Source organism: Arachis ipaensis, chromosome B7 (assembly GCF_059453495.1).
Source record: "Arachis ipaensis isolate K30076 ecotype BB chromosome B7, ASM5945349v1, whole genome shotgun sequence".
Classification (NCBI taxonomy): Eukaryota; Viridiplantae; Streptophyta; class Magnoliopsida; order Fabales; family Fabaceae; genus Arachis; species Arachis ipaensis.
Genome location: NC_142442.1, coordinates 16,950,198 through 16,977,602, shown reverse-complemented (window position 1 = coordinate 16,977,602; position 27,405 = coordinate 16,950,198). Strand labels below are relative to the sequence as shown.

Below are 27,405 nucleotides of genomic sequence, written 5' to 3'. Positions count from 1 at the left end.
CCAAGATTCCACTTTTGAGATATATACCTCCTATGGAGGTAGTTAGTTTACTTACTGATGATGAACAAAGAGTATTTCTGCCTTGTCTTGTTAATCTGTAATTTTGTTTTTTTTTTGGACCCTCAACCCCGTTATAATACCAAAAAAAAAAAAAAGTCATAATGAGTAGTTAGAAATTAACGGTAATTAGTAGTTAATAGATAAATATTTATAAAATTAGTTCATAATATTTTTATATAACTTAATTTTTGTATCAAATAATATCACAAGTTCACAAATAATATTATTTTTAATCTCCTTTTCTCCCAGAAATTTTAATACTAACGTCTAGCAACTTTCAACACCCCTGCTTGATGTTATAGGATTATTTAGCGTGGATGATGTTTGTATCTTCAATGTAGACATGTTAGATATAGCTTGACATGTTCTATGCTTAATCCTTTAAATTCGTGATAAAAGTCAACTAATTATGCAAAAATCATCTTGGAATTTGAGAACTTGCATCCTTAATCTTTTTCATAATGTCGCGTTGTCTCGCTTGACGATAGTCTTCAGTAGTGCTTATTTGGGTAAAGTTACTCTTTAACATTTGCTTCTTGCCTCGCAAGAGTGATTACTTCTCCTTCGTGGCTTGGCTTGGATTACTTTTACTTCAGCCTACTCCTCTTTGATAAGTAGAATCCATTGTTGATCTTCTTAAGTGGTAATTCATTCACGACTCTCATTTACATATTGTTTGGTTCAACGAAAAATGAGTAGAAAGAAAATATAATAAAAATAAAATAGATAAAAAAGGATTTTTTTTCCTATTTGATTTACCAAAGAAAATGATAGAAAAAAATTTTTCAATTGTAAAAACATGATTTTTTCTCATTAAATTTTTTTTACCTCTATTGAGAAGAAAATATGAAGAAAACGTGTTTAAAAATTTTGTTTTTTAAATTTATTCTCAACTTCAACTCATTTGATATAATTATAATTTTTTTTCTATTTTCTTTACATCTAAATAACACGAGAAAATAAGGGTATTTTTAGTTTATATTTTTATTTTCTGTTTTCAATTTCAATGTTTTTTATTTTTAGAATTTTAGAAGAAAAAAAAAAGAAAAAACAATAAGTATAAATATAAATAGAAAATAAGATTAAAGTGCCTGTCCAAAAAATAAATAAAGCAATGATGTGTGCTTCCATATTGAAAAAGAGCAAATAATATTGGACCTCATGGCCATGGTGCTTCTATAATTTTTCATGCGTGGAATAATGGACCATCCCCATTATATATAATCTTTTTAAAAATGTAAATGTTAATCATGGAGACTCAAGCAAGGGTCATTGAAGCCCCTCCAATCTCTTTCCTATGATGGGTTCCTTGTGTCCACATAGCTTCCATGTATATATCCTATCATATGAAATTGGATCAAGTTGTTAATTATCCTTTTCACTGAACAGAAAGAATGGTACTATACGTGTTCAAAATCCACTTTGGCTATATACATATATTCAGTCAATATGGTCCCTACAGGAACAATTTGACTTGGTGCAAATTAAATTTGTTCAACTCTAGAGTTCAAATTTATTCTTGCAATGTAACACTATTTAAATCAAGAGTGGCTAAAAGAAGATTAATAATAAGGACATGGTTTAGATTCTATGTATCTAGGGGGAGAATAACATAACAAGCTAGGAAAAATATATTAAGAAAAAGTAAGGTCAATAAGTTCATAAATATAAAACCGGTTGTTGGGAGATGAAGCAAATGGGGTCTCTTATTTATGTGAGTGGAGTTGTTAAGAACAAACAAATAATGTCATGGCACAACATATGAACCATGAATAATATACTGTGTGGCATAAATGGAATCAAATATAACTATGAATAATGCTGCTGACCCTATGGATTATGGAATTATCTAAAAAACACTTTTGAAAGTGGGAGGATAGGGAGAGAGACAGAAAGAGAAAGGTTAAAGGCTATAGAGAATCTTCAGAATGATAAGTCCATTTTCTGTTTGCTTGTTTTTGGCTTCTTTCCATATATAATGCATGATCAAACCAAGTTGTTAGTTTGTTTGAAATTTTATCTGGTATGTAGGGAAAAGCCATTGACACTTTTTAGACCTACCTATCAGTTTGAACATAATGTGTAATTGTGAATGTTACAAGTAAATAGAATTAAGAAAGTGTTCTTATTGTATTTGATCATGTGATTATGAACATGGCTGAAAAGTGTTATATAACTTTATAATGAAAGAAATATTTTGTATATTTATTCTGTCTCATATTTTAAATATATATATATATAAGATGTAATTACCGATATTAGATTTCTAATATAAAAAGGTGAACTTATGAAGTTTATGATAATGATATTCAGAAAGTAATTGCAAATAATTTATTCCAAAGAGAGTACATAATAATGTAGACTACCTACGACATCCAGATTACTTAAGCATATCTGATCATATCCCCTCACACTATAATAATAGCAATTATTTAAGTTATATTGGTATTAATTCATCATTATATCTATTCCATAAGACCATAACCATAACTCCCACGTATGCTTTTTGCCATAAATTAAACATCAATACCCACCATCTATCTGTCACTTTCTCTTCCCATTTACTACTCCTTTTATATATTTTTATGATTCTTTTTCAAATGCTTCAGAAACATTGGAAACCAAAGGACATGGTTTTGTTTCCTCATGATCAGTGTCATAGTAACAGTGAAGAAAATGTATGTCTCCAATTCCAAAGCAGTTTATTACCAAAGGTGATCTCAGAAGCAAGCTGCTTTCACTTGTTCTTGAAAAGAAACTTGCAAGAGGGTACGCTATACTCTCTTTTACTCTCATGTCTCTACTGAACTTTTGCTTCTGTTGTGCTTCTAGTTTTTCCCTTTTCCTAATTCTTCTTGGTTTTTACATAAGTTGGAATCACTGAAGAATAAAGAAAGCAATGTAAACTCTCCCAAGTAAGCCTGCCTTTGTTGTAGAATATATCTTTGTTTATATAGAATTTGCAGAGATTATAAGGGATTTAATACTTAAATATGGACATGGTGTGCATCTTCCAAGGAATTCAATTCCTTTGCATATAAAATCAGAAGTGATTTCAGAATGATTTGATATCAGATACTAGAATTCAATGTCTTGAATCATTAACAAAACTCAGGCTAACTAGTTTTTCATAGCATGCTTCTTGCTAATTTGTTTCACTCTTTTCATTTGCAAATGATTAGGCAAGATAACAATCATTGGTTAAGGTTCAAGATTCGGTCTAGAAATAGGTCCTAACTGAAGGTGTTACTCTGTATTCTACAATCTGAATTGACTTGCATATGGAACTTGACCTTAAATTCAATCATAAACATTTGCAAACTAGGTGGTTTGGAATGTTCCATATTTAAACTTTTTTGGCCTTGGCAACTTTATCTTTGACAAATCTTAAAAAGAATTATAAGTTAAAAAATGTAAGTGGTGTTCCTGGAAACAAGAGATGCTGAAACCTTGCTTTTCAGGCATGTTCTTTTTGTAATTCACAGAGGAGGATTTATTCTCTCTCTCTCTTTTCTTTCTTTTTTTTTCTTTTTTCCCAATTAGATTATCTTGATCACATATAATTCTTTCACAGTATTAGATACCAGAATAAATAACAGAGTCAAGAATTTCCTCATTTTTGATGCAAGCTAAATATGGAGCTAAGGGATTTCATTGCTTACCAAACTGCAGGAACAAATAAATCTTCCACCACTTGCTTAAAAATTTGTTATTCTGATGATTGATTACTGCATCCATTTGTTAATTAATTTCCAACTTAAGCACTGTTAAATCATGAAAAGAAACATTGATCTTGAAGTTGAAGCCTCTGCCGAACACGAATCTGAAGTTAGCAGCCAGGTTGCATCCAGTGTCTCTATCCAAGAAGCCTCAGCAGGTCCTTACAGTGACAGCCTCGATAACTCTTTCATCAGGAATCCAATCGCAGTTCATCCTAACTGGGATGCTGCTTCACTTGACTTAACTCTCAACTTCAAGAACAATGAGTTAGGGGCAACAAGAGATTCATTAGGATTTTCATTCTCAACCACTACTAGTGAGAGCAGCAATGACCCTGCCTCTCAGACCACAGAATCCACCGCACCGCGAAGTTTCTCTTGCAATTACTGCCAGCGCAAGTTTTTCAGCTCTCAAGCTCTTGGCGGACACCAGAATGCTCACAAGAGAGAAAGGACATTGGCAAAAAGGGCCATGAGAATGGGATTTTTCTCTGAGAGATATGCAAGTCTAGCTTCTCTGCCTCTGCATGGTTCTTTCAGGTCTTTCGGAATAAAGGCGCATTCTTCGACAATGCACCATGGCTTCTCACCAACAATAATGAGGCCTGCTCCTGAGTTGAAAAGCAATGCAAGATTTGAGCAAGGATATGTTGGCCTTCCAATGTTCTCGGAGGATGATGACTCGGAACTCATGTGGCCTTGTAGTTTTCGCCAGGTCACAGATGCTGGCAAAAATAATCATCGGGAGTTCATACAGACTGGAAATCCAAATTTGAGTTTCAGTGAGGTGAGTCCACCAGAAGAGATAGAGAACTCAACACCAGATTTGACATTGAAACTTTGAGGGTGGTTATTTGGAACTGAACTAGGCTTGAGTTTGTTTTCTATATAGTGATATTCTTGTACATATGGATATGGTTATTTGTGTTCTGTTTGCATTGGTATTTTGCTTTGTATAAGAGCTCTGAGGAGGACAATTTTTGGAGCTTCCATGCTTCTCATATAAATGATGTTTTTCATTTACTGCAATTATTAAGCTTCATCTAAGTTTTCGGTTGCCACTAGTAGCATTTTGTGACATCTTTCTGACGCAATGTAACAAACACTTGGCCGACATGTTATAGTATTTTGTTGCATCAGGATTCTACATTTGCAAGCCAAAATAAAATGAAATAAAAGAAGCATTTCCAATTATGCAGGAAAAAGACAAACCCCCTGCACTTACATGATGACGTCAGGATATGTTATGCCATCTGAATTCTGAGCCATGCGCCACTCATCCCGCTTTATACGAGTCCCTCACTTTCCTTTCTCTTATGACTCTTTAGTCTTCTGCTGCACTACACACACTTGCAGTTCTTGAATCGTGCTTGTAACACATGGCATCCGCCTCTTCTTCATACGCCTATCATGTGTTCTTGAGTTTCAGAGGAGAAGACATTGGCACTGGATTCACTAGCCATCTCTACGCTGCTCTCTACACACACTTGAGTTTCAATTATTAGCCAAATTTTAATAAAAGTGCTGGACTCTAGACTTTCTCTTTAATATTTTCATTGGTTTTTTTGTGTAGGAAACTGAAGCAACTCATAGCATCGTTCTACATGATAAGGAACTTTATAAGGCCGCGGTGTGTTGGAGAGATTTAGCTTCCTCAAATATATGCCAGCTAAAGCTCCTCATTTTGGATGATATGAAAGCTCCCATTTTCAGCAATATTCCAAGTTGATTAAGAGCTTTACATTGGAGAGGTTCTCTAATGGAAACTCTACCCCTTACAGATCAACACTATGAACTTGTTGAAATTGATCTGTCTTGAAGCAACATTGTAAAACTATGGGATGGAGAAAAGGTAGAGCTCTATCGAATGTTATTACATTAACATTTACAACCAAAAAAGTAATTCTCTGATGTTCTTTGTTTTGTTCAGCTTCTAGAAAATTTGAAGTACTTAAATCTGTCATCATGCCCCAATCTGAAGCATACTCCGGATCTTTCTGGGACTCCTAATCTAGAAACACCTTGATCTAAAGGGCTGTGCAAAGCTGAACGATATTCACCATCTGTCCTACACCACAAGGGCCTTGTTGTATTGAATTTACAGAGTTGTGTCAATCTTGAAACACTTGGAGATAAAATGGAGATGAGTTCACTCAAGGAACTAGATCTATGGATGTGCAGTAGTTTGAGAAGGCTCCCAGAATTTGGGAAGTGCATGAAATGGCTCTCGATTCTTACTTTGGGTGTTACAGGCATAGAAGAGCTTAGTAGTGTTCCAAATATTGGGGTTTTATGTTGTCTCTCTAGTCTAACCTCTTTGAACAGTCTGACGACCCTCTACTACATCTTAGCCGCTTATCTTTGTTGACGTTCTTGGATTTATCGTGGAACCGATTTGTAAAGGTTCCAATAAGTATCCATGAACTTCCCCGGCTTACACGTCTGCAGCTAAATCGTTGCCATAATCTGGAGGTTTTGCCAGAACTTCCATCAAGTCCAAGAGAATTAGATGCATCATGTTGTGAATCACTAGATGCATCCTAGGTCAATGATGTTATATCAAAGATGTGCCATGTCTTTGTAGAATCAGCTAGGCAAGATGGTGAAGATGTCTTACAAGTGTTGACCATCAAGAACAAGGTAACGCTGTATCAGTTCGATTCCTATTACATGGTCAAAACACGCGATAAACTACAACCTTTAGTGATCTGCAACGGTAAAGAATTCATCAACCGGAGTTTATTTCAAGTGTTTTGTAGAGTTTCTCCGCATTTGTTCATTGTCTATTTTAGTAGCCTGTTATGCCAGGAGAATCGCTTCCAAATGTTATTTCTCGGATTATAATATCCTAGTACAGAGATTTGGAGCACGTTGGGTGTGTAAGCGAGACATTCAAGATTTCAAGAAAAGAAATGCATGAACTTGGTATCATGTGTAAATTGTCGAGGCTATAGTGAATTTTGGAGGACACGACATGTAAATGAAACGAAGTCATCACCAATATGATCAGCTACCTGACATCTATTATCTATTATATTATTAATAATTTTATAACTAAAATGTATCGTAAGTTACTCTTTTATTATAATTAAAATCAATTTTTTTCTTCTAAAATTAAAAAATTCTCCTCTTTTTCTCTTTTTTTTCTATCTCTCTTATTAATTCATTCACCCAATCTATTTTCTTACTTTCCTTTTATATCAGGAATGAGATGTTTTTGGTTACATTTCCAAGCATCTCACTTAAATGAGGAATAATAACGTTTTAGAATGTTGCTATAGATTTTGATATTTTAGTAACCGAACTCTAGCGTTTATAGCCGAGTTATAATGTTTTAGCAGAGTTATAACGGTCACATCAGCATTATTAATAGTACATTAATTTCGTTAAGTGTTAGTGAGGAATTTGATGATAGGATAACATTAATGCCATTTTAAACATTTTGGAATAAAAATAAACTAATCAAAACCATAGAGACCAAAATAGAATTCACTTCAAATGTTGTGGTCAAAAGAGTACTTTACCCAAAAAAAAAAAAAGAAGGAAACGTCATGCATTTTCCAAAAAATAGTTTTTCTGCATGACATAATGTATCAATTAATCATGAACATGATCAATTTGATCCTGGCAGGAGAACTAATAATTCATTGTTGATGCCAATTTATATTCTGGTGTAATGTGCAAAGTTGGTTTATTAGCTAGTAGAGATGAGCTTAACTTGATGGGGATCCCATGTTAGTGTTACTCGTTACTTAATTTTTGATGTCTTTCTTGCTTATGTTTTTGTAATTAAGAGGTTTATTTGTGTTGATATATATGCGACTTGTAAGGTATCAAATTGAACATGTAACAAAATGAACCCCCAAAAGACGTGTAACAAACTTTGATACAATTGAACATGTCGATCATTTCTTCCAACTCCCAAGATATCAAATCTGTCGAACCATCTTGAGCATTAAACATGTGATCATCCTCAAAACTACACAAACACAAACATTAAGCTAGTATCACTTGAAGAATAGAAAATACTGTCTGAATAATAGTGAGAATAAGCAGAAAAATTCCAGCAATGGAAGCTACTGTCTTCCATGGAGTGTTACAGTAATCACGCCTCAAAGTCGCAACTTTTCTGTTCCAAGGGTGATTACAGAAAGCATTCAACTCTTCACAAATACGAAGATATTGCGTATTAATATTTGGATGCACAACATTCACTCCAAGACCATTAAACATTTCAGCCACTGCATTGCTATCACCTATCCAATTCTCAATTATTCCATTCTTTACGAAGAAATCTACATCTTTTTCTGTGTTGATAAGGAAATCAAAGACTGCAGCATAGTCAGTGAGATAGGATTCATGAATATAGTGGCATTGTTCAAAAGCTAACAAATTTCGCAAAATAACTTCAGTGCTGTCCATCACTCTAATGAATGGGATTTTCAAAGTATGACCTGAAAGTTCCAAGTCTAGTAAGCATTGACTAGTTTTGTGTACTTCAAACTTCACTCCAGCTTCGTTCAACTCAGTTGCACTATAAAGTTGTGTTAACTTCGCTTCTCTTGAGCATCCAGAGGTTGATGGTTGCAATAAGTGAGAGGATCTCAACAGAGACTTTCTTGTTAGATCTGTGAAATGAGCTATTCTACCAACATCAACTAAGGTTAGCTCATCATTATTATTGTCGCAAGGAACTATTCTACTAGGAACAATATAACGAAGAGCAAGCCTTAATAATGAAGGATGGCTTTCGCGGCCGCCACTATTTAAGGTAGAAGGAAAAGCTAGATTGTAAAGCTTCTCAAGAACAAAGAAAGGGACTTGATTCTCAAGCATCAACAAATCATATCTTATATAAGTCCCTAACCGTGGTGACAGAAAAATGTCATCACTATAAGGCAACTTGAAATGGTGCCTAAGTAAAAACTCTAATATGAAGCAGCAGTCTACTAATATTACCATAACATGTTCTTCCTCACTAAGCTTGATTTCATCTGAGTAACAACCACGAACCTTTGCCTCCAGCTCTTGCACGCAACTCACGAAACTTTTCAAGTTCTTTTTCTCGGATCTTTCAATGAATTCTCTGCAACATGTTCTTTTAAGGCCTTCCATCTTTAGCAACTTTGGATCCCCATGGTGAAAAGGACCAATTGAAACAACTTTTGGAGTGTATGCATCTTCTTTAAACTTGCGGATCTCATGAGGCACCCTGTAGATGCAGCATTCATCTGTAAGGAGAGGCTGTGCTTCCTTTAATATTGCATTAATCTTGATTAAAACATCATTAGGATTCTCACCTTCCATCTGTATGTACAAGTAGAAACACAAAAGGAAACCAATTATCAATTATATTATGTAATAGAAATAAAAATAATTACTTTTTACACCTAGTTTAGTAATAATGCTAGTATAAAGAATGAATTTATTTGGATTACTAATGAAAAGAAAAACATATATAGAATGAAATGCAGATGAAAATTAAAAGGAATACATTAGGCCACTAACAAAACCGCACCAGATCAATTGCTGAAAGAGCTAATCCTGAATCAAGGAGCAATTGATTGATAATGGTGGCCATCACTAGGATTCTTCAGATATTAATATTATGGCGGAGACTTTTATTGGTTTTCGAGCTAAATAATTAAAGAAGACTTACCATGACTTAAAGAGCAACTTGTTACGGTAATATTATTATTAATACTACAAACTCTGACTTAATGCCTACTAATTATTATTATTTGCCAGTTTTTCTGTCCAATTCATATGCAGAGGAAGCTGCTAGCTAAGTATCCTAAGCTTGTGCATTGAAAGTGCTTTCTCTGGATTCGAATTGCATATTCACATGTTCCATCAACTTGAACTGTGTAGTTGACTTGCTCCTGAACTTGGTCAACTCTTGTTTCTAGTTTTGCAATTAAAGTAATCATAATACAATTACATAGTACATACGTTGACAATGGCTTGAAATTTATACACATATGCTCTATGATATGGATATATCTTCTAGTTTATTTAAGGATTAAAGTTTTAATTATAGTCTCAATCAGGAATGTTGTTCATTAGTGTGCAATTAAGGTAATCATAATATAATTTTATATGCAATTGCAATCGCAATTTAGAATATTTTTCTGAAGAGTAAAGTGATAAATAAATATTTAAAGATTTATACTTCAACAGATTAAATTCTGAAGAAAAAAAATACCAATGAATCTTCTACGATAATAAACGTGGACAAATTAGTTTAAATTAAGACATTCTATCTTAATCATAGAGAGTTAATTTAAAAGTAATGTATCCATATTTATTATTCTAGAAGATTTTATTAGTATTTTTTTAAAAACTAATCTATTCGAAGTATAAATCTTTATTGGTTTATTTGTCATTTTATTCTTTTTTAAATATTATTTCTATTTTAATAACTAGAATTGGTGGTGAGGAGATGGTTTTTGTGTTTTGGCAGATGGCAGAAGAAACTAGATAAATCAGCACCAACGTTAGAGAAATTTTGGAATATATGCTTGTGAGGGCATATTTAACTCTATTTTTTTTTCAATGTATTACTGGATTTTAGGATCTTGTGAAATAAAATTATAAAAAATTGTTAAATAAAAGAAAATATGCTGACTAACTAACTATTCCTAGCACTGACAAGTCAATTTACTATTTTTGTGTTCTATACTTCTATGCAAATCACCTGCATATTTTTATCATTTTGTAATCTACTATAATATGGAACTAGAGATTTATGATACTATTATTATGGTTCTTAATGCAGATGCGGGAATTTTTTTTAAATAAATAATTTAATTATTTTAATTATCGAAATAAGTAATTTATAACGTATTTATCAATTTATATCACATTGATTTTGTAAACGAGATAATTATGAATATATCTTGTTTATAATGTAAACAAAATATATGGAATTTGAATAAAATACACATATTTCGTTTATACTATAAACAAGATATATTCGTAATACGCTACAAATTATATATTTTAATAATTAAAATAATTAAATTATTTATTAAAAAAAATTGCCATGCAGATGCTAAAATGGAAAAAAACATAAATATCAAATGTATCCATCAATTTCGGCAAATAAATTTGTGTCTCTCAATGTAGATTAAAAAATTTATAGGAAATAAAAAATCAGGTTGAGGTTGCATGTATTTTTTAAGGACTAGAATATTGTGCGTATATTTTCTAAGTACTAAATTAATAAATCTTTTAGGAATTAGACTAATGTGACATATATTTTCCAGGGGACTAAGTTGATATATTATAAATTAAGAAGGAACCAGATGATGTCAAACATTTTTGAGAGATCAAGTAGACAGTTTAATTTATAATAATCTGTTTTTTGAAAAACAATGCTCAATTTTTTATGATAAAATTTTTTTGTATTGTTTTTAATGCTAATGTACCTATATATATTTGTTTGGCAGAGTTGATATAATCACAAGTATTATCAAAATTGCGTAGCATTTATTTACAGTATCAACAAATTATTTAAGATATGTATTTTTTTTTAATTATAAAGACCAAATTTATATTAACAAATTACACCCTTCATTCAAGAATAAGTATCTTTTTTTAAAGTATATATATATATTAAGAAATTATTAAAATTCCACGACTAAAGAAAAAAAATATCAGCTTAAAACTCTAAAATCACAGAAACGTATGAATAAAGTTTTTTTTTTTTCCTAAAAATGCACTTATTTTTTAAATAACATTACTTCTAGCTTAGTCTGAAATGAGTGCTTATAATTTCTTACAAAGTAATAACTCTGCTTTGATGATTAGTGGAGACAATGGCATCACCCTTGTTGTATCTATCATCAGAGAGCTAATATATTTAAATACAACATTAAGATTTCAAACTCCAAAAGTTACCTTAATTTGTGCATTCAAGAACTACTCTTATCTCTATATGATCTTCCCAAATTATGGAATTAATTGTGATATTTCTAGTTTGCAACTACAAATTGAGGCTTACATCACAAGAGAGGAATATCTTAAATAGAACAATAATCCAATTCGCTTTCAATCCATATGTTCAAGCCTAATGAAAAAAACTTGCCTATTTCTACTATTTTATGCACAAATAGTTGGATTTAGCTTGGTGCTATAATATCATCTTCTTTCATAATCTTCGTTATCATTATAATTGGGATTATTAACCATTACATAGTCGTGTGGTAGAGGCAATATAATAGTGGCCAATATGTTTGCCTCATAATAACCACATTCAAGGTTCGAGTCCCAGCCGTAGCTGAGTTGTGATAGAACTTTTAGTGTGTACGTGTGAAAGAGAAAAAAAAAAAAGAAAAAAGAAACCACGACATTGCAGTTGAAGCAGAGATGAGGCTACACTAGATAAGCTGATGCATGTTCATACATTCCCCCTTAAGTTAGGACTAAAGATGTCTAAGAGTCCTAACTTAACATAACAGTTGTTGAAAGGACTAGGGACAAGAAGCTTTGTCAAGAATTCAACATTCTAATCTTTAGAGGAGATGGGTACAAGCTTGATGAGACCCAAAGTTGATTTCTCTCGATCTACATGATAATCTACCTCAATGTATTTTGTTCATTCGTGAAATATAGGGTTGGTTGCAATGTATCTGGCTGACTGGCTATCATAATAAAGAGGAATGGAGTTCAATAGGGGCATGTGCAGATCAGCTAAAATATAGGAAATCCATTGTGCCTCGCAGGTTGCTAAGGCCAAAGCACGATACTCAACCTCTAAAGATGATCTAGCTATAGTGTGCTGCTTCTTGCTCTTCCAAGAGACTAAGGAAGTGCCCAAATAAAAACAAAATCCAGAGACAGATCTTCTAGTATCAATGCATGGCGCCCAATCAGTGTCTGAATAGCCAGAGAGAACTAAATCTGAGGAGACAGGAAAGAACAAGCCTGCTACCGGAGCTTGTTTGAGATACCTGAGAACACAAATGGAGACATGGTAGTGGGTAGTGGTGGGACAATCTGGGTAGTGGCTAAGCTTTTCCACTGAAAAAGAGATATCCAGCCTAGTGGTGGTGAGGTAAACAAGCCATCCAATTAACCATCGATAGGCAGCAACATCAGAATAGGGGGCATAATTCTTTCCTAACTTAGTGGAATAGTCCATAAGGGTTGAAATGTTTGTAATTAGTTATGCCATAGTCTTCGAGCAGGTCTAGCACATATTTTCTTTGATGAACAGTAACACCTTTACTGCTTCTAGTAATCTCTAAGCCTAAGAAGAATTTCAAATCTCCAATGTCTTTAATACGAAAAGCTTCATGTAGCCTAGACTTAGTGAACTCAATTTGCTATAAATCATTACCAGTGAGTATAAGATAGTCAATGTAAACCAAGGCAACAGTAAATTTGTCATTTGTATTCCTTGTAAAAGGAGAATAGTCATTCTTAAACTGAGAGTATCCGTGAGAAAGTAGCATAGAAGTGAGCTTAACATTCCATTGACTACTTGCTTGTTTCAAACTATATAGAGATTTTATGAGCTTGCATACCAGACTAGATTTAGGAATTTAGACCTTGAGGAATTTGCATATATACCTCCTTATCTAAATCTCCATGTAGAAAAGTCGAGTTAACATCTAACTAATGCCAGTGCCACTATTTGGTAGCAGTTGTAGCTAGCAAAATATGCAGTTATCATCTTGGCTATGAAGATGAATATGTCAAAAAAATCAAATCCCTCCCGTTTAGTGTATCCCTTTACAACTAACCATGCTTTGTGTCTTTTAATTAAATCATCCAGATTCAATTTAAGCTTAAAAATCCATTTACATCCAATGGCTTTCTTTCCAAGAGGTAAAGGAGTGAGAACCCAAGTCTTATTTGCATCCAAAACTTCTAACTCAGCTGAGATAGCTTGCTTCCAACAATTTTTAGCAATTATCTCCTCATAATGTTTTGATTTAGTTGAGGTCTCAATGGCTACGGTTAGTATGTGGTGTGAGTAAGACAATTTATGATAGGACATGAAATTTGAAATTGGATACCTTGATGAATTAGACCCAACTGTCTCAATAGATATGTTAAAGCATTGATAGTCCTTAAGATATGCTGGTGCTTTTCTATTCCTAATTGGCCTTCGGAGAGATGGTGGTTGTGGTGTGTGTTGTGATTGAATGTGCTGTGTGCTAGTATGATATTGGTGTGAGTTGGGTGTGATCAGCAAAAATAGAAGCTCACGGATACTAGCAAGTGTACCAAGTCTTAAATGCTTGGGCGGCTTTTGATTCTTGAGCATGTTGGGAGAGGGGATTAGGCGGCAGTTGAAAGAGCTGCTTGAAAGCTTGACGAATGAAAAAATCCCTTTCTTGTTATTAGTAAAGGGCTTTTTCCTAACTAGTAAAGTGGTAAGTAAGGTATGACCCTATTCGATGAAGAAAACATACTTTAGGAAAGTGGTTCAGGCGTTCCCACGAGGATTAAAGAATTGAACAAGTAAATATCATATTAAAAACCTAATTAGATTAATAAAACCTGATTGATGAGGAGGGCAAGAGTGTATCTTGCTGAGAGTTTTGAGAATCTTGAATGCTTGAATGCCATGGATAGTGAGCTTGAATGATGATTTGAGAAAAGATAATGATGGTGAGAGTCAAGGACTTTGGAGATGTTTATACTTTTAGAGAAATCAAACCTTGTTTACTTATATTGAAGTTTGCAAAGATCTTTTATGACAAAATCTTTAGTAACTGATTTTCAATTCCTTGACTCCTTAGTTTCTCAAGCATTAATTATTCATCAATTAATTAATCAAGAGATTAAGTACAAAAATTGATTTTAGAGTCAAATAAGATTTGAAAGAGTCCTTAGGTCGAATTATATGTCACGTATTCAAGCTAGTCCTATCCAGTTAAATCTTAAAAGAAAACACAATTTTCAAAAGTTGTTCTAATTCGAATTATATGTCACTTATTCAAAATTAAAGTGATTGAAAATCATGTATGTGTCGCACATTAATTGAACTACTATTCCTAGCCGAATTCAAAAAGTCATGTGAAAGAGTTTTCAAGCTTTAATTCAAATATCAAAATTTTCAATTATAATAAAAGAATTCAAAAGAGATTAGCATAACTTTCGACATCACTAATCCGAATGAAGAACAAATAACTCAATCATAAAATAGATCAATACAAAACTTCAAAATAAAATAAACATAGATTAATAACCCACAGAAAATATAAACAGAGCTCCTAACCCTTTGACAAAGGATTAATTACCCATGAAAAAGTGAAAGAAAAACAAGAAAAAGAGTTTACGGAGGAGCTGGATCTCCCTCCTTGTGAACAAGGTTCACTTATTTATATCCTATTTCTAGAATTCAAAATTTAAACTAAACTGATCTTATCTTTCAGAGAGGAAGATCAGATAACTATTCCAATCTTATCTCTCGGAGAGAAAGTTAAGCTAACTAATTATTGACTTGTGAATTCAAATTCAAAATAATAATTCAAATTCTAAATGAACCAAATCCCTTATGTTTCTAGAAGCAATTAATAACTAATGTTTTAGAGTCTTCAATGATGTGATTAAGGCTTCTAATGATGTGGATAATTAAGCTTGGGCCTTAATTATTGCTTCCTGAGAGTTGTGATAAGCTTTAAGTTGGGCTTGTATTAGAAGAAATTGGGCAAAAAAGCCCAGAATTCACATTTCTAGATACATGCACCTGCCAGGCGTGGGGCATAGGTCGCCAGGCGGAGGTGAGGAGTGAAGGGAGGCCGCCGAGCGTGGACTACAGCTGCCGGGCGCAGGACAGGTTCGTTGGGCGCAGGGAATGGCCACTGGGCGTGTTGCTTCGTTGAGGGAGTCCTACCAGGCGTGAAGTCCTTCCGCTGGGCATGGAGCTTGGGTGGCCTTTGGGGCACGCTTCTGATTCCTTAGGCCACGCTTTCCTTCTTTAGGCCATGCTTTTGCTGTTTTTGGATTTTTTTTCTTTGATTCTAAATTATTTTTGGGCAAAAAGTTCCTGAAATCATCAAAACACTAACACAACTCCAAATATTTTATTATTAATTAATTTCTATTAGAAAACATAAGAAATTTGATTGAAATCTAAGAAAATGAATAAGAAAAAGACCTTAAAAACTGCTTAAGATGATGTGCCATCACAATACCAACCTTAAAACTTTGCTTGTCCTCAAGCAAAAAGAAAGATAAATGGAGTTTAGCTTAATGAAAAAGATTTAAAGAGCTTTTAAGATTGAAAACAAAAGTGGAATTTATGATAATCCTTGTGGTTACATTCGGCTCTCTTATCCTTCATGAATCTTGCATACTTAGACTATATTATAATAACTATGGAAAACAGAGTCTCTGCTTTGGATGTATGAAACTATAGACTATACTATGTCATCAAGGTTGACTGGAAACTACTTGTTTCTGACATATCATTAGAAGTATTATAATTACAGGAGTGGTTAGAATTTAGGGGTACTGAACCTGCATGCTTTAGTTTATGATAAATGCTTTAGGATTATAGCTCAAGCTAAATAATGATTCCCTCTATGTGATGATTTTTCGATGCAATAATGTTGCTGATGATGTGTGACTGAACTCGAATTCTCTTTGTGCCATTGTTGTTGTAGTATTATGAATCTTTGCTGGTAGAGGTAAAAAGCAAAGTAGACAGTTCTGTCTCTGAAGCAGTGGAGAAAGATGTAACTTCTGGATTGCAGGACATCCAAGATAAACTAGAAAAGTGTACAAAAGAGAGAAATGGTGTTGCTGAGGTGAGGAAGAAAGTTTGAGGGGGATAAAGAAAGGAGGAACAGTAAGGGTTTAAGTTGTATTATTCCTGTATTTTTCTTTAGTTTTTAGTTTTGGAATTTGAACTCGAGATTTATTTTGTATTTGAGTATTAGTTTTTTAATGTATAAAATAATTATAGCAAAAATTATATATGTCACTAATTACTGTTTGATTTGTCTTGTAATAAAAATTGCATACTATATTTATAGATTTGGTAATAAAAAAAGGACTAAAAATTTATATTGTGCAGCGATGAAGGTAAAGTCAGAAAAAGAATTTTTTTTTTTTTAAATTTGATAAGGCTTTCGCCACGCTTTTAAAGCGTGGCCATATCACGCTATCGCCACGTTTTAAAAGCGTGGCCATATCTTTCTCTATTGTCACGCTTTGAAAGCGTGGCCATATCTCTCTCTTGGCATGCTTCAAAAGTGTGGCAATATCTCCCACATACGGCCACGCTTTTAAGCGTGGCAATCTGTAAAAAGCGTGGCAAAAAAAACGTGGCGATAGATCACCAAAAGCGTGGCAATAGAGCAACCGCCACGCTTGCAGATGTGACCCTTTCAAAAGCGTGGCGGTAGCTCAAAAAGCATAGCAAAAAGCTATCGACACACTTTTTTCAGCTTTTCACCACGCTTTAGAGCTGTTTTCTTGTAGTGTTAGAAATTTTCAAAAACTGAAATTCGAATTATATTATGATAATTATTTTTGAATTTATATGACTTGAAAGCAGTTTACTTTTTATTTGGATTAGGGGAAAGATCTTTTGCGGGCTTTTGACTCTTAGTGCTTTGTCATAAGACAACTCTTTAACAAACTTTCAATTGATAACTCGGGCCAGTTGGCCCCAGTTATCGGGTGATGAGGCACCTATCGGATCTAATTATCCAAACCTCTCCTTAACACAATCATACCACAAGCACATAACGAGGGTTTTGACCCAAACATCGATGTCCAGAGCCTCTTTGGACTTCTTAATGTTTTGTCTTAAGGCAACTTTTTAAGCAGGCTTTCAATCGATAATCCCAGTCCAGTTGGTCCAAGTTATTGGGTGATGAAGGACCCTCGAACTTACTAGTCCAAGTCTATCCTTAAGACAAAAATATCACAGGCACATAACTGGTCCCTACTCATTGGTGCTCAGAGCCTTGGAACTTTTTATTTCTTTTGATCTTCCCCCTCCCTTTTTTTTTCAACTGCTTCAAGGAATTGATGGTCGGATCCTCATAATATTTCTTTAAATTTCTATTCTTAAAGATTCTTTTTCTGTTTTCTCAAGATTCAAGCATTTCAGATTTCTTCAGATGTAACCACATATATTTAAGTACCTCCACTTTTTGTTTTTTAATTTATTTAATTCAATCTTTTCATCAAGATATCCTCCATAAAAATAGTTACTGGAGGAAAAAGCATTCAAATTTTAAGTTTAGGATAAGAAAAGATAGAAAATGCCATGTATGCAAGGAAGAAAAATGTAAATAAAAGAGAAAAACAAGAAAACTAAAAATAGCAAAGATGAAAGTAAAGGAGAAAGAAAATAACTAACCACCAGTAGAGAAATTTTATCTTATTCTGATCTTACCCAAGTCTATTTAGTTATCATCACTGCTCCTTGTGTCAGTTCCTTATGATCTATGGTGTTACCAACACCAAACTTAAGGGTTTACACCAAACTTAGAGATTTATATTAAACTTAAAGATTGATAGAATAATTAGTGTAAATCATGGACAAGAACATACGTGCATGAAAAGAAAAGGGATAAGATGATTGCAACTACCAGTGGAGGAACAAAGGAAAGTAAATATGCATGTAAAAGAGGAGGAGAAAGGGAAGAAGATGTTAATGATGACTACGGACTTTTTAAACAAAAGAAACAAGAAAGAAAATACTAACCATGGTCAGGTTGTCTCCCAACAAGTGCTTCTTTATCGTCACTAGCTTGACATTAAGCTTCTTAGGTTGGTGGTTAGGGTATGTTTTGCGAGCCTATTTCCTCAAGATAGGGTTTCAATCTTTGTTCGCTGACCTTAAACTTTCTTCTAGAATTTTCCTCCATGACTTCAATGTGTCTGAATGGAGATATCTTACTTACTGTGTATGGCCTAGACCACTTTGATCTTAGCTTTCCAGGAAATAACTTCAATCATGAATTAAAAAGCAAAACCTTCTGACCTAGTTCAAAATCTTTTGGAAGGATCTTCTTGTCATGCCACTTCTTTGTTCTTTCTTTGTATAACTGGGCATTGTCATAAGATTGAATTATAAATTTCTCAAGTTCGTTGATTTGCAATAATATTTTTTCTCTACTGTCTTGGCATCAAAATTTAAGAATTTGATTGCCTAGAATGCCCTATATTCTAGCTCAACAGGTAAGTGGCATGACTTACCATAGACTAGTTGATAGGGTGACATACGGATTGGTGTCTTGAAGGCTGTTCTGTAGGTTCACAGGGCATCATTAATTTTTCTGGACCAGTCCTTTCGAGAGCCATGGACCATCTTCTCCAAGATTCTTTTTAGCTCTCTATTAGATACCTCCACTTGTCCGCTAGTTTGCAGGTGATATGGAGTTGCTACCTTGTGTTTGACTCCATATTTCTAAAGGAGCGCTTCAAGTTGTTTATTACAAAAGTGGGTTCCTCCATCACTAATCAGTGATCTTGGAACCCCAAATCTATTAAAAATTATCTTCTTCAGGAAGCCGATTACAACCTTAGTATCATTCATGGGTGATGGCATGGCTTCTACCCACTTAGATACATAGTTGACAACCACGAGTATGTAGATGTTTGAATTTGAAGAGGAGAATGGCCCCACGAAATCAATTCTCCATACATCAAATAGTTCTACTTTGAGTATGAAATTTTGTGCCATCTTGTGCCTTCGTGATAAATTTCTGGATCTTTGGCATTTACATAATTCTCAACAAAAGATTGGACATCCTTGAAGAGGGTAGGCCAGTAGAGACCACTTTAAAGAACTTTAGCCGTTGTTCTTTCTCCACTAAAATAACTGCTATAATCCGAACCGTAGCAGTGCCAAAGTACCTTATGGATTTCCTCCTCAAGTATGCATCTCCGTATAATGTTGTCAGAACATCTCTTGAAGAGATAAGGGGTCACCCCATATGAAATACTGGGAATCATGAATTAATTTCTTCTTTTGATTCCAATTGAATTCCTTGGGAAGGATTCTCTTAGCCTTATAGTTAGCCATGTTAGCGAACCATGGCACAATCGTGATGGCCAAGAGCTGTTCATCTGGGAACTTCTCTTTGAGGGGTACTTGTGATGTTTGAGTTTTCTCAGGATGGATCCGAGAGAAATGATCTGCTACCGGGTTTTCTATCCCGAATTTCCATATCGAATTTTTGGAATAATAAAATCCATCTTATTAGTCTTGGTTTAGCATCTTGTTTAGATAAGAGGTACTTAAGATCAGAATGATCAGTATAGACTATTATTTTTGAGCCAACTAAATAATATCTAAATTTATCAAAAGTGAATATTACAGCTAAAGTTCTTTTTCAGTTATTGTGTACTTTTTCTGTGCGTCGTTTAAAACACGACTTGCATAATAGATTACGTGTGGCATCTTGTCTTTTCTTCGCCCTAAGACTGCACCTATGGCATAATTACTAGCATTACACATTAATTCAAAGGGCATAGACCAATCGGGGGGCAATTATTGGTGTATACACAAGTTTGGCTTTCAAAGTTTCAAAGGCATGCATGCATTCTTTATTGAAATCAAATAGAGCTTCTTTAATTAATAAGCTACTTAGTGGTTTTGCAATTTTTAAAAAAAAATTTATAAATCTCTTGCAGAAGTCTGCATGTCATAAGAAACTTCTAACTGCCTTTAGATTTATTAATGGTGGTAATTTTTCACTCACTTCCACTTTATCCTTGTCTACCTCTATGCCCTTACTTGAGACCCGATGTCCAAGAATGATTCATTCAGTGATCATGAAGTGGCACTTTTTCCAATTTAAAACTAGGTTTGTTTCTTAGCATCTTTCAAAACTAATTACAAGTGGTGCAAGCATGCATTGAATGTGTTACCAAAAACAGAAAAATCATCCATAAATACTTTTAGAAACTTCTCTATTATATCAAAAAAGATAGAAAGCATGCACCTTTGAAAAGTGGCTGCTGCGTTACACAAACCGAAGAGCATTTTTCGATAGGCTAAGACTCCATAGGAACATGTGAAAGCGGTCCTTTCTTGATCAAGGGGGTTAACTGCGATCTGGTTGTATCCTGAATACCCATCAAGAAAGTAGTAGAATGCATGGCCAACAAGCCTCTCTAACATTTAATTAATGAATGGGAGGGGAAAGTGGTCTTTCCTTGTACCTAGGTTGAGCCGTCAGTAATCAATATACACTCTCCAGCCAATGACTATTCTTGTGGGGATCAATACATTTTTTCATTAGGAATCACCGTGATCTCTCTTTTTTTGGGCACCACTTATATCGGACTTATCCAAGGACTATCAAAGATGGGATATATAATTCCTGCATCCCACAGCTTCACCACTTCTTTGTGAACCACCTCCTTCATTGCTGGATTGAGTCTCATATATGCTTGAACCACTGGTTTAGACTCTTCTTCGAGTAAGATCTTATGCATACACATGGTAGGACTTATCCCTTTCAAGTCACTGATTGTCCATCCAATAGCAGTTTTATGGTTCCTTAGTACTTGCAGTAATCCTTTTTCTTTTTCTTAATTTAAGGAAGAATTTTTGGTTACTGGGTTTGTCTCTTGATTTAAAGAGATATCCGGCCTAGTGGTAGTGAGGTAAACAAGGCGTCCATGATAAACCCATATTTTATGATATATTTTGTACTCAATTCAAGTGATTTATTCAATCCCTCACCCACTTATTCATGTGAAATTGTATGGTTTTACTTTCTCTTCCTTATTATGTGATATATGTGAAAAACATGTTTCCTATGCTTTAAAAATAATTATTTTAATTACCTTTTATTACCATTCGATGCCATGATTTGTGTGTTAAGTATTTTCAGATCTCCTAAGGCAAGAATGATTTAAAGGATGGAAAAGAAACATACAAAAATGGAAGGAAAGCACAAAATGGAGTTTTTGAAGAAATAGGCAGCGACGCGAACGCATGGACGACGCAGCCGCGTGCCTAGCGCGAAAAGGCAGTGACGCGAACGCGTGACTGACGCGGACGCGCGCCTTGAGCAGAATGCAGATGACGCGTACGCGTGACTGAAGCGAATGCATGATAAGGAAAACTCCCAGATGACGCGACCGCGTGACCCACGCTGACGTGTGACAGATGCCACACACCAGAAACTGCAGAAAATGCTCCCAGCGATTTCTGAAACCCTTTTTGGCCCAGATCCAAGTACAGAAAGTAGAGATTAGAGGTTATAAAGTGGGGGAATGCATCCATTCAGGAGAGGCATTCAATTATTCACTTTTCACAATTTAGATGTAGTTTTTCGGGAGAGAGGTTCTCTCCTCTCTCTTAGGTTTTAGGATTAGGATTCCTCTTAAAGGATTTAGGATTTTAACTCTTCATCGGGCTCAATATTTCTTTTACTTTATATTTCTCTTTTACTTTCAGATACTTTAATGCTCTCATTTAATTACTTATGTTGCCAAATTGGCTTATGAGCCATTCATGTTAGGATTTTCTTTATTTAATATAAACTGAGGTATTCCAGATTTATAATTCTTATTTAGCTTTTTATATTCTTGGCTTAAATTGATTAATTGGTAACTCTTGAGTTGTCAAACTCATCGTGATTGATAATTGTTATCTTTGCCGATTGATCTAAATTCCTATAACTCTAGTCTTTCCTTAGGAATTGACTAGGACTTTAGGTGTTAAATTGATTTATCCACTTGACTTACCTTCATAGTTAGAGGTTGACTTAGTGGGAGCAAAATATAATTCTCATCACCATTGATAAGGATAACTAGGATAGGACTTCTAATTTTCATACATTGCCAAGAGTTTATTTTACAGTTATTTATTTATTTTACTTGTCATTTAAATTACTTGTTCCTTACTTTCAAAACCCCCAATTTACAAAACTCATAACCAATAATAAGAACACCTCCCTGCAGTTCCTTGAGAAGACGACCCGAGGTTTAAATACTTGGGTTATCAATTTTAAAGGGGTTTGTTACTTGTGACAACCAAAACATTTGTACGAAAGGATTTTCTGTTGGTTTAGAAGCTATACTTACAATGCGATCATATTTTTATATTTCTTTACTGATAGAAAAACCCGATTCGTCAAAATGGCGCCGTTGCCGGGGAACTGCAAACGTGTGCCTTATTATTGGTTATTGTAAATATTTTTCTTTTATTTGTTTATTTGTTTTTTTTTGTTTTTCCCTTTTATTTCTATTAGCTACTATGAATTCTCACCCCTTTCGCTTTGAGTTTGGTTCTAGAATTGTTGAAAGGAGTGGAAGCTACAATAGGAACATGCATCAAGGTCTAAGCAATCAAAGATGGATGGAGCCAAGAAGATCTGATCAACCCTTTAGACAACAACACCCTCCAAGATATCATAGGCAAGGACCACTCTACAATGCATACCAAGCTGATAGACATGGTGGACCCCCTTGTAATTACCAACAAGCCCCACCTTGTGCTTATAGACCATCCTCTCAACGTAGCTTTGAACCACCACACTCACAAGCTCCTTTTCACCATTCACCACCGTATGACCCTTACCCACCACAATTCCAATCCAATTACTCCCAAGAACCACCACATTCTTATTTTGAACCCTCTTCCCCAACCAATGAATTCTCACACCCACCCCAACCTCCAATGAATGACAAACTTCGTGTTCTTCTTCAAGGGCAAGCGAGGATGCAAAAGGGCGTATTGGAACTCACTACTGCCTTAACCGAGGTAGTAAATTTAATAGCTTCCCGACATCTGAGCACTCAAAGTACTCCCATGGCTGCATGTGGAGAATCAAAAGAAGAGCGTAGCATGAAGGAGACACTAGAAACTTCGGTGGACAATGAGGAGCATGGCTTTGTATTGGAACAAGTGGAGGAAGCCATGATAGTTGTAGAGGAAGAAGTGGTTAAAGATTTAGGAGATGCTGAACCTCCATGGGAATCAAGAGCTGTAAAGGATTCTGCTGAGAAGTTCGAAATTGATGCCAAAGAGGATAGTGCACAACCTCCAAAGCATACACCTTGTGAAAACTTGGATGGAACAGACCAAGAAATTGATTCCACAAGCAGTGATGATCATGAATCAAGCTCTCCTAGTCACAAACTCACATCCGCAACTGAATTCCTTGAGCCTGAAGAGCCTCATTCAAGTGAATATGAAGATGATGTCGAGGTAGATTTCTCTCAACCTCCAGCTTATGACTTGAGTGACGAGGAAGACATAGAAGACTTTGATCAGGACGCAGTTGCTGTTGAAGAATTTTGTAAGAAAGTGGAGGAATTCACAGAAGAATACAAGGGAGTATAGCTTACAGAACCACTGGAAACACCCATCCCAAGGCCATTACCACCTAATACAAGCTTCAAGTGGGTACAATCCTTAACCTTTATCTTTACCTTTCCACTTGAATATGGTTTGCTGGAAACAGATGGCCAGCTTAGAGCTCTCTGCAGCTTTAAGAATAAGAGGGAAATGGCTCGTACTCAGAGCTGGTGTACAAGGTTCAATAAGGTTCCGCGCTTCGATTCGAAGTGCAAGGATTGGTATCAAGTTCAATTGAATGGGTCTCGGAAGATGTTTGGTCATCTTGGTGAGAACACAATTTCTAAACCGCCCGGATCGAAGAATACAGATCAAGACAACGGCGGATTTAAAAGCAAAGTTTGAGATCCTGGAATCTATTCTGACATTCGTCACCTCGGGAGCCTGAGAATCTATTTGAAGCTGCTCAAAAGCATCACATGCCTAGTTTGGGACCCCGGAGGCTATTGGCATTCCAAACATTAGTGGAGATTTCTGGATGAATTTAAGCATAAGCCACCATAACAGGAAGCTCATGCAATGTCAAACTTAAGGACTTTAACTAAAAGTGCTAGGTGGGAGACAACCTACCATGGTATGGTCGTTTCTTTTTTCAATTTTATTCCATGTTGTTTGTTTTTATATTATATTATTTTCATTAAACCTGAATATTATTCATTAGCATTGCATACTGCATAACTGCATAATTGCAATATTGCATAATTGCATAAAAAAAAGAAAAAAAGAAAAAAGAAGAAGCGCGACACGACCGCGTTGCTAAAGCGTTCGCGTCAGTCGCGAAAAACACCTCCCACGCGTCCGCGTCACTCACGCGAACGCGTGATCTAGAAATCGGCGTAAAAAAAATCCAACGCCCAGAAATTTGGGCTGGAATCGTGCGGCTAGTGTGCGTTTAGCACAAAACGGCCCACGCGTTCGCGTCCGTGACACGAACACTTCACTTGCAAAAACACTCATCCCACGCGAAAGCGTGAGCGACGCGTCCGCATCGCGTGGATCTTATGGCCCCCTAAATGTAGACAGAGAATTGCGCTGAAATGACACTGGAATTATGCGTTTAGCACAATTTCCAACGACACGGTCGCATACCTCACGCGACCGCGTCATTCATCTTTTATCCATTCCATGCAATCGCGTCAACCCCATTTCACCCTAGTCACGCGATCGCGTGCCCCACGCGTTCGCGTGGATTCAAAATCCACTAACCCCCAGTCACGCGAACCCTAACCCCATCGCGCCCCCATATCCCCCTTCTTCTTCCTCTCTTCTCTATAACCCTCCTTCCTCCACCACCCAACCACCAACCCCTCCAGCCACCACCTCCGACCGCCGCACCACCCCCAACCACCCAGACCCACCGCGACGCCCACCCCTCCTTCTTCCTTCCCTCCCCTTCTTCTCTCTTTTCTTCCCCCCACCACCGCTGCCCCCACCGCGGCCAGCCACCACCACCACGCCACCAGCGCCGCCTCCCACCATCACAACCACCCTCCAACCCACAACCCTCGCCCCCTTCCCCCAATCCCCCCTCCACCATGATACCCTACCCGAACCCCCCTGCCACCGAACAGTCGTCCACCACCGCGCCGCCCTGTTCCGCCACCGCGCTGCCGTGCCCCTCCCAGCACCACCACTTCACCACCGCCATCTCTCTAATCCCTACCTTAGTTCATACGCCTACCAGGTTCCGCCGAATGCCACTTTTCTTTCATTCGTAGTTAGTTGCATATTTTACAGTTTATGTTCAAAATTAGGCTAGTTAGAGATGCATGTTTGTAGTGGATTCTAGGTGGTTAGGTAGCTAGGATGTGGTTAGTGGATTTAGGCCTGATAATTGCGCCGTACTTGTTGCTTGTTTTACCTATTCTGCAATTTTGGTCTGGCTATGATATTTATACTGTTCATATGCTGTTCTTCACTGTTCATGCTGTTGTTACACCGCTCTTTCATGTTCATATTACTTGTGTCTATTTGCAGCTTTATTTTAATTTATATGAACTGTTCTGCTTGCTGTCTATTACCCGGGAACATCCAATTTTAGCCAAAATGCTGCCCAATTTTCTGCAAATTGTTTCCTTCTCATTCATGTATTGGTTTTGGCAATTTTGAATTTGCATTACTTAGCTTTTACCAAACCAATTCATGAATGCACGGGCCAGCATTCTTATTCTTTTCGATTTCCTGGTTAATAAATTGCATTATTGATGATTAGATTTTATTTTTTGCTACTCATGCATCTATATGATTATCATCAACAATCTGATTTCCTTGCTTGAATATGAGTTGACTGTTGCTTATAATTGTGAAATTCTTGTTACTTAGAAACCGATCATCATGCCACTTACTCTGACTTTCTTTTTACTAACTCACTGATTTCCACTTTCTAACCTCTTTCTCAATCCTAACCGATCTAACTTTCAAACTTCTCTTCTTGGTTTTTAACTATTTACTTTAACTTTCTAACTCAAGGCATGATTATGGTTTTTCCTAATTAACATGAATTCTATTTATATTACATTTTGGATTGTGATTTCTCATTTCAGCTTTTTAACTCTGAAACAATCCAAAATGTACATTTATTTAACTCATTTTACTATTCTACTGCTCTTTTACCACTATGTGCTTATATTGCTATTATTCTATTTGCCTACTTGTTTTCATGCTTTGTTCTTCATTTATATCCTGGAATTTCTGCTTTTCAGGATGTATGACCCTCAACGAAAGGGAAAAGGCAAGGCAACCACTGGTAAAAGGAAAAGAGGTGAATCCTCTATGTCTATCTTGGACATTATGCATGATGACTCCTGGCGGGAAAAGTACTTTACCCTGCAGGAGAAGGCTGACCAGCTCCTCCCTGCCAATGATCCAGTGAAATTTGAAAACAGATACTGTGAGCTGAAGTATCCAGTGTTTGCTACCTTCAGGAACCTGTACCTAGAGAGAACTCTGAAAATTCCAGAAGAACTACAGTAGTACACCTCCGATCAGATAAAATAGAGAGGCTGGTTCTTCTTAGAGAGAAACTTGACAGAGGTCAATGCTTCCTGGGTCAGAGAGTTTTACTGCAACTATTTCAAGATTATCCTATATGCAGTTCACCTCAGAGGGAAACAGATACTGGTAACTGAGGAAGCCATTGAGGATATTCTGCAGCTTCAGCCTAAGTCAGATCAGCCTGACGGTTACCAAAAGGCTGAAGAGGACATGCACTTTCTGAGATTTGACTGGGATGCTGTCAAGCAGAGGATAGCTCTTGATCCCACTGTCCCATGGGTCATGGGAAAGAACACAGCAATGCCTAAGGGAATCAAGCTGATGTATCTGAATGAT

General features: G+C 35.7%; 2 protein-coding genes and 2 pseudogenes across 7 annotated transcripts; 2 read left to right on the top strand and 2 right to left on the bottom strand.

Annotated features, from left to right (window-relative positions):
- The first annotated feature begins 2,470 nt into the window (after positions 1-2,470).
- Positions 2,471-6,753, top strand: LOC107609350 (zinc finger protein 4). 6 transcript variants are annotated; one of them, XR_015892313.1, is made up of 4 exons: positions 2,684-2,975; positions 3,733-4,566; positions 4,979-5,631; positions 5,710-6,753. XR_015892313.1 is itself a non-coding variant. In XM_088493986.1 (3 exons), exons 1-3 carry the CDS (start codon positions 2,646-2,648, stop codon positions 5,006-5,008), a joined length of 921 nt encoding a protein of 306 aa, XP_088350112.1. In that variant the 5' UTR covers positions 2,531-2,645; the 3' UTR covers positions 5,009-5,135. The 6 variants fall into 6 exon arrangements, 5 of the variants coding, with proteins under 5 accessions (XP_016166775.1, XP_016166776.1, XP_088350113.1 ...); XM_088493986.1 differs by lacking the exon at positions 5,710-6,753 and having other exon boundaries at positions 2,531-2,829; positions 3,860-4,566; positions 4,979-5,135; XM_016311287.3 differs by lacking the exons at positions 4,979-5,631; positions 5,710-6,753 and having other exon boundaries at positions 2,668-2,829; positions 2,932-2,975; positions 3,733-4,808.
- Positions 5,917-6,753, top strand: LOC148550460 (uncharacterized; annotated as a pseudogene).
- Positions 6,754-7,757: 1,004 nt separating this feature from the next.
- Positions 7,758-9,335, bottom strand: LOC107608283 (UPF0481 protein At3g47200). The gene is made up of 2 exons (XM_016310119.3): positions 9,298-9,335; positions 7,758-9,086 (listed from the first exon to the last, which is right to left on the bottom strand). The coding sequence occupies exon 2, from the start codon at positions 9,084-9,086 to the stop codon at positions 7,776-7,778; it is 1,311 nt and encodes a 436-aa protein (XP_016165605.3). The 5' UTR covers positions 9,298-9,335; the 3' UTR covers positions 7,758-7,775.
- Positions 9,336-12,378: 3,043 nt separating this feature from the next.
- LOC107606792 (secreted RxLR effector protein 161 pseudogene) lies at positions 12,379-12,924 on the bottom strand (annotated as a pseudogene).
- Between the last annotated feature and the right edge of the window lie 14,481 nt (positions 12,925-27,405).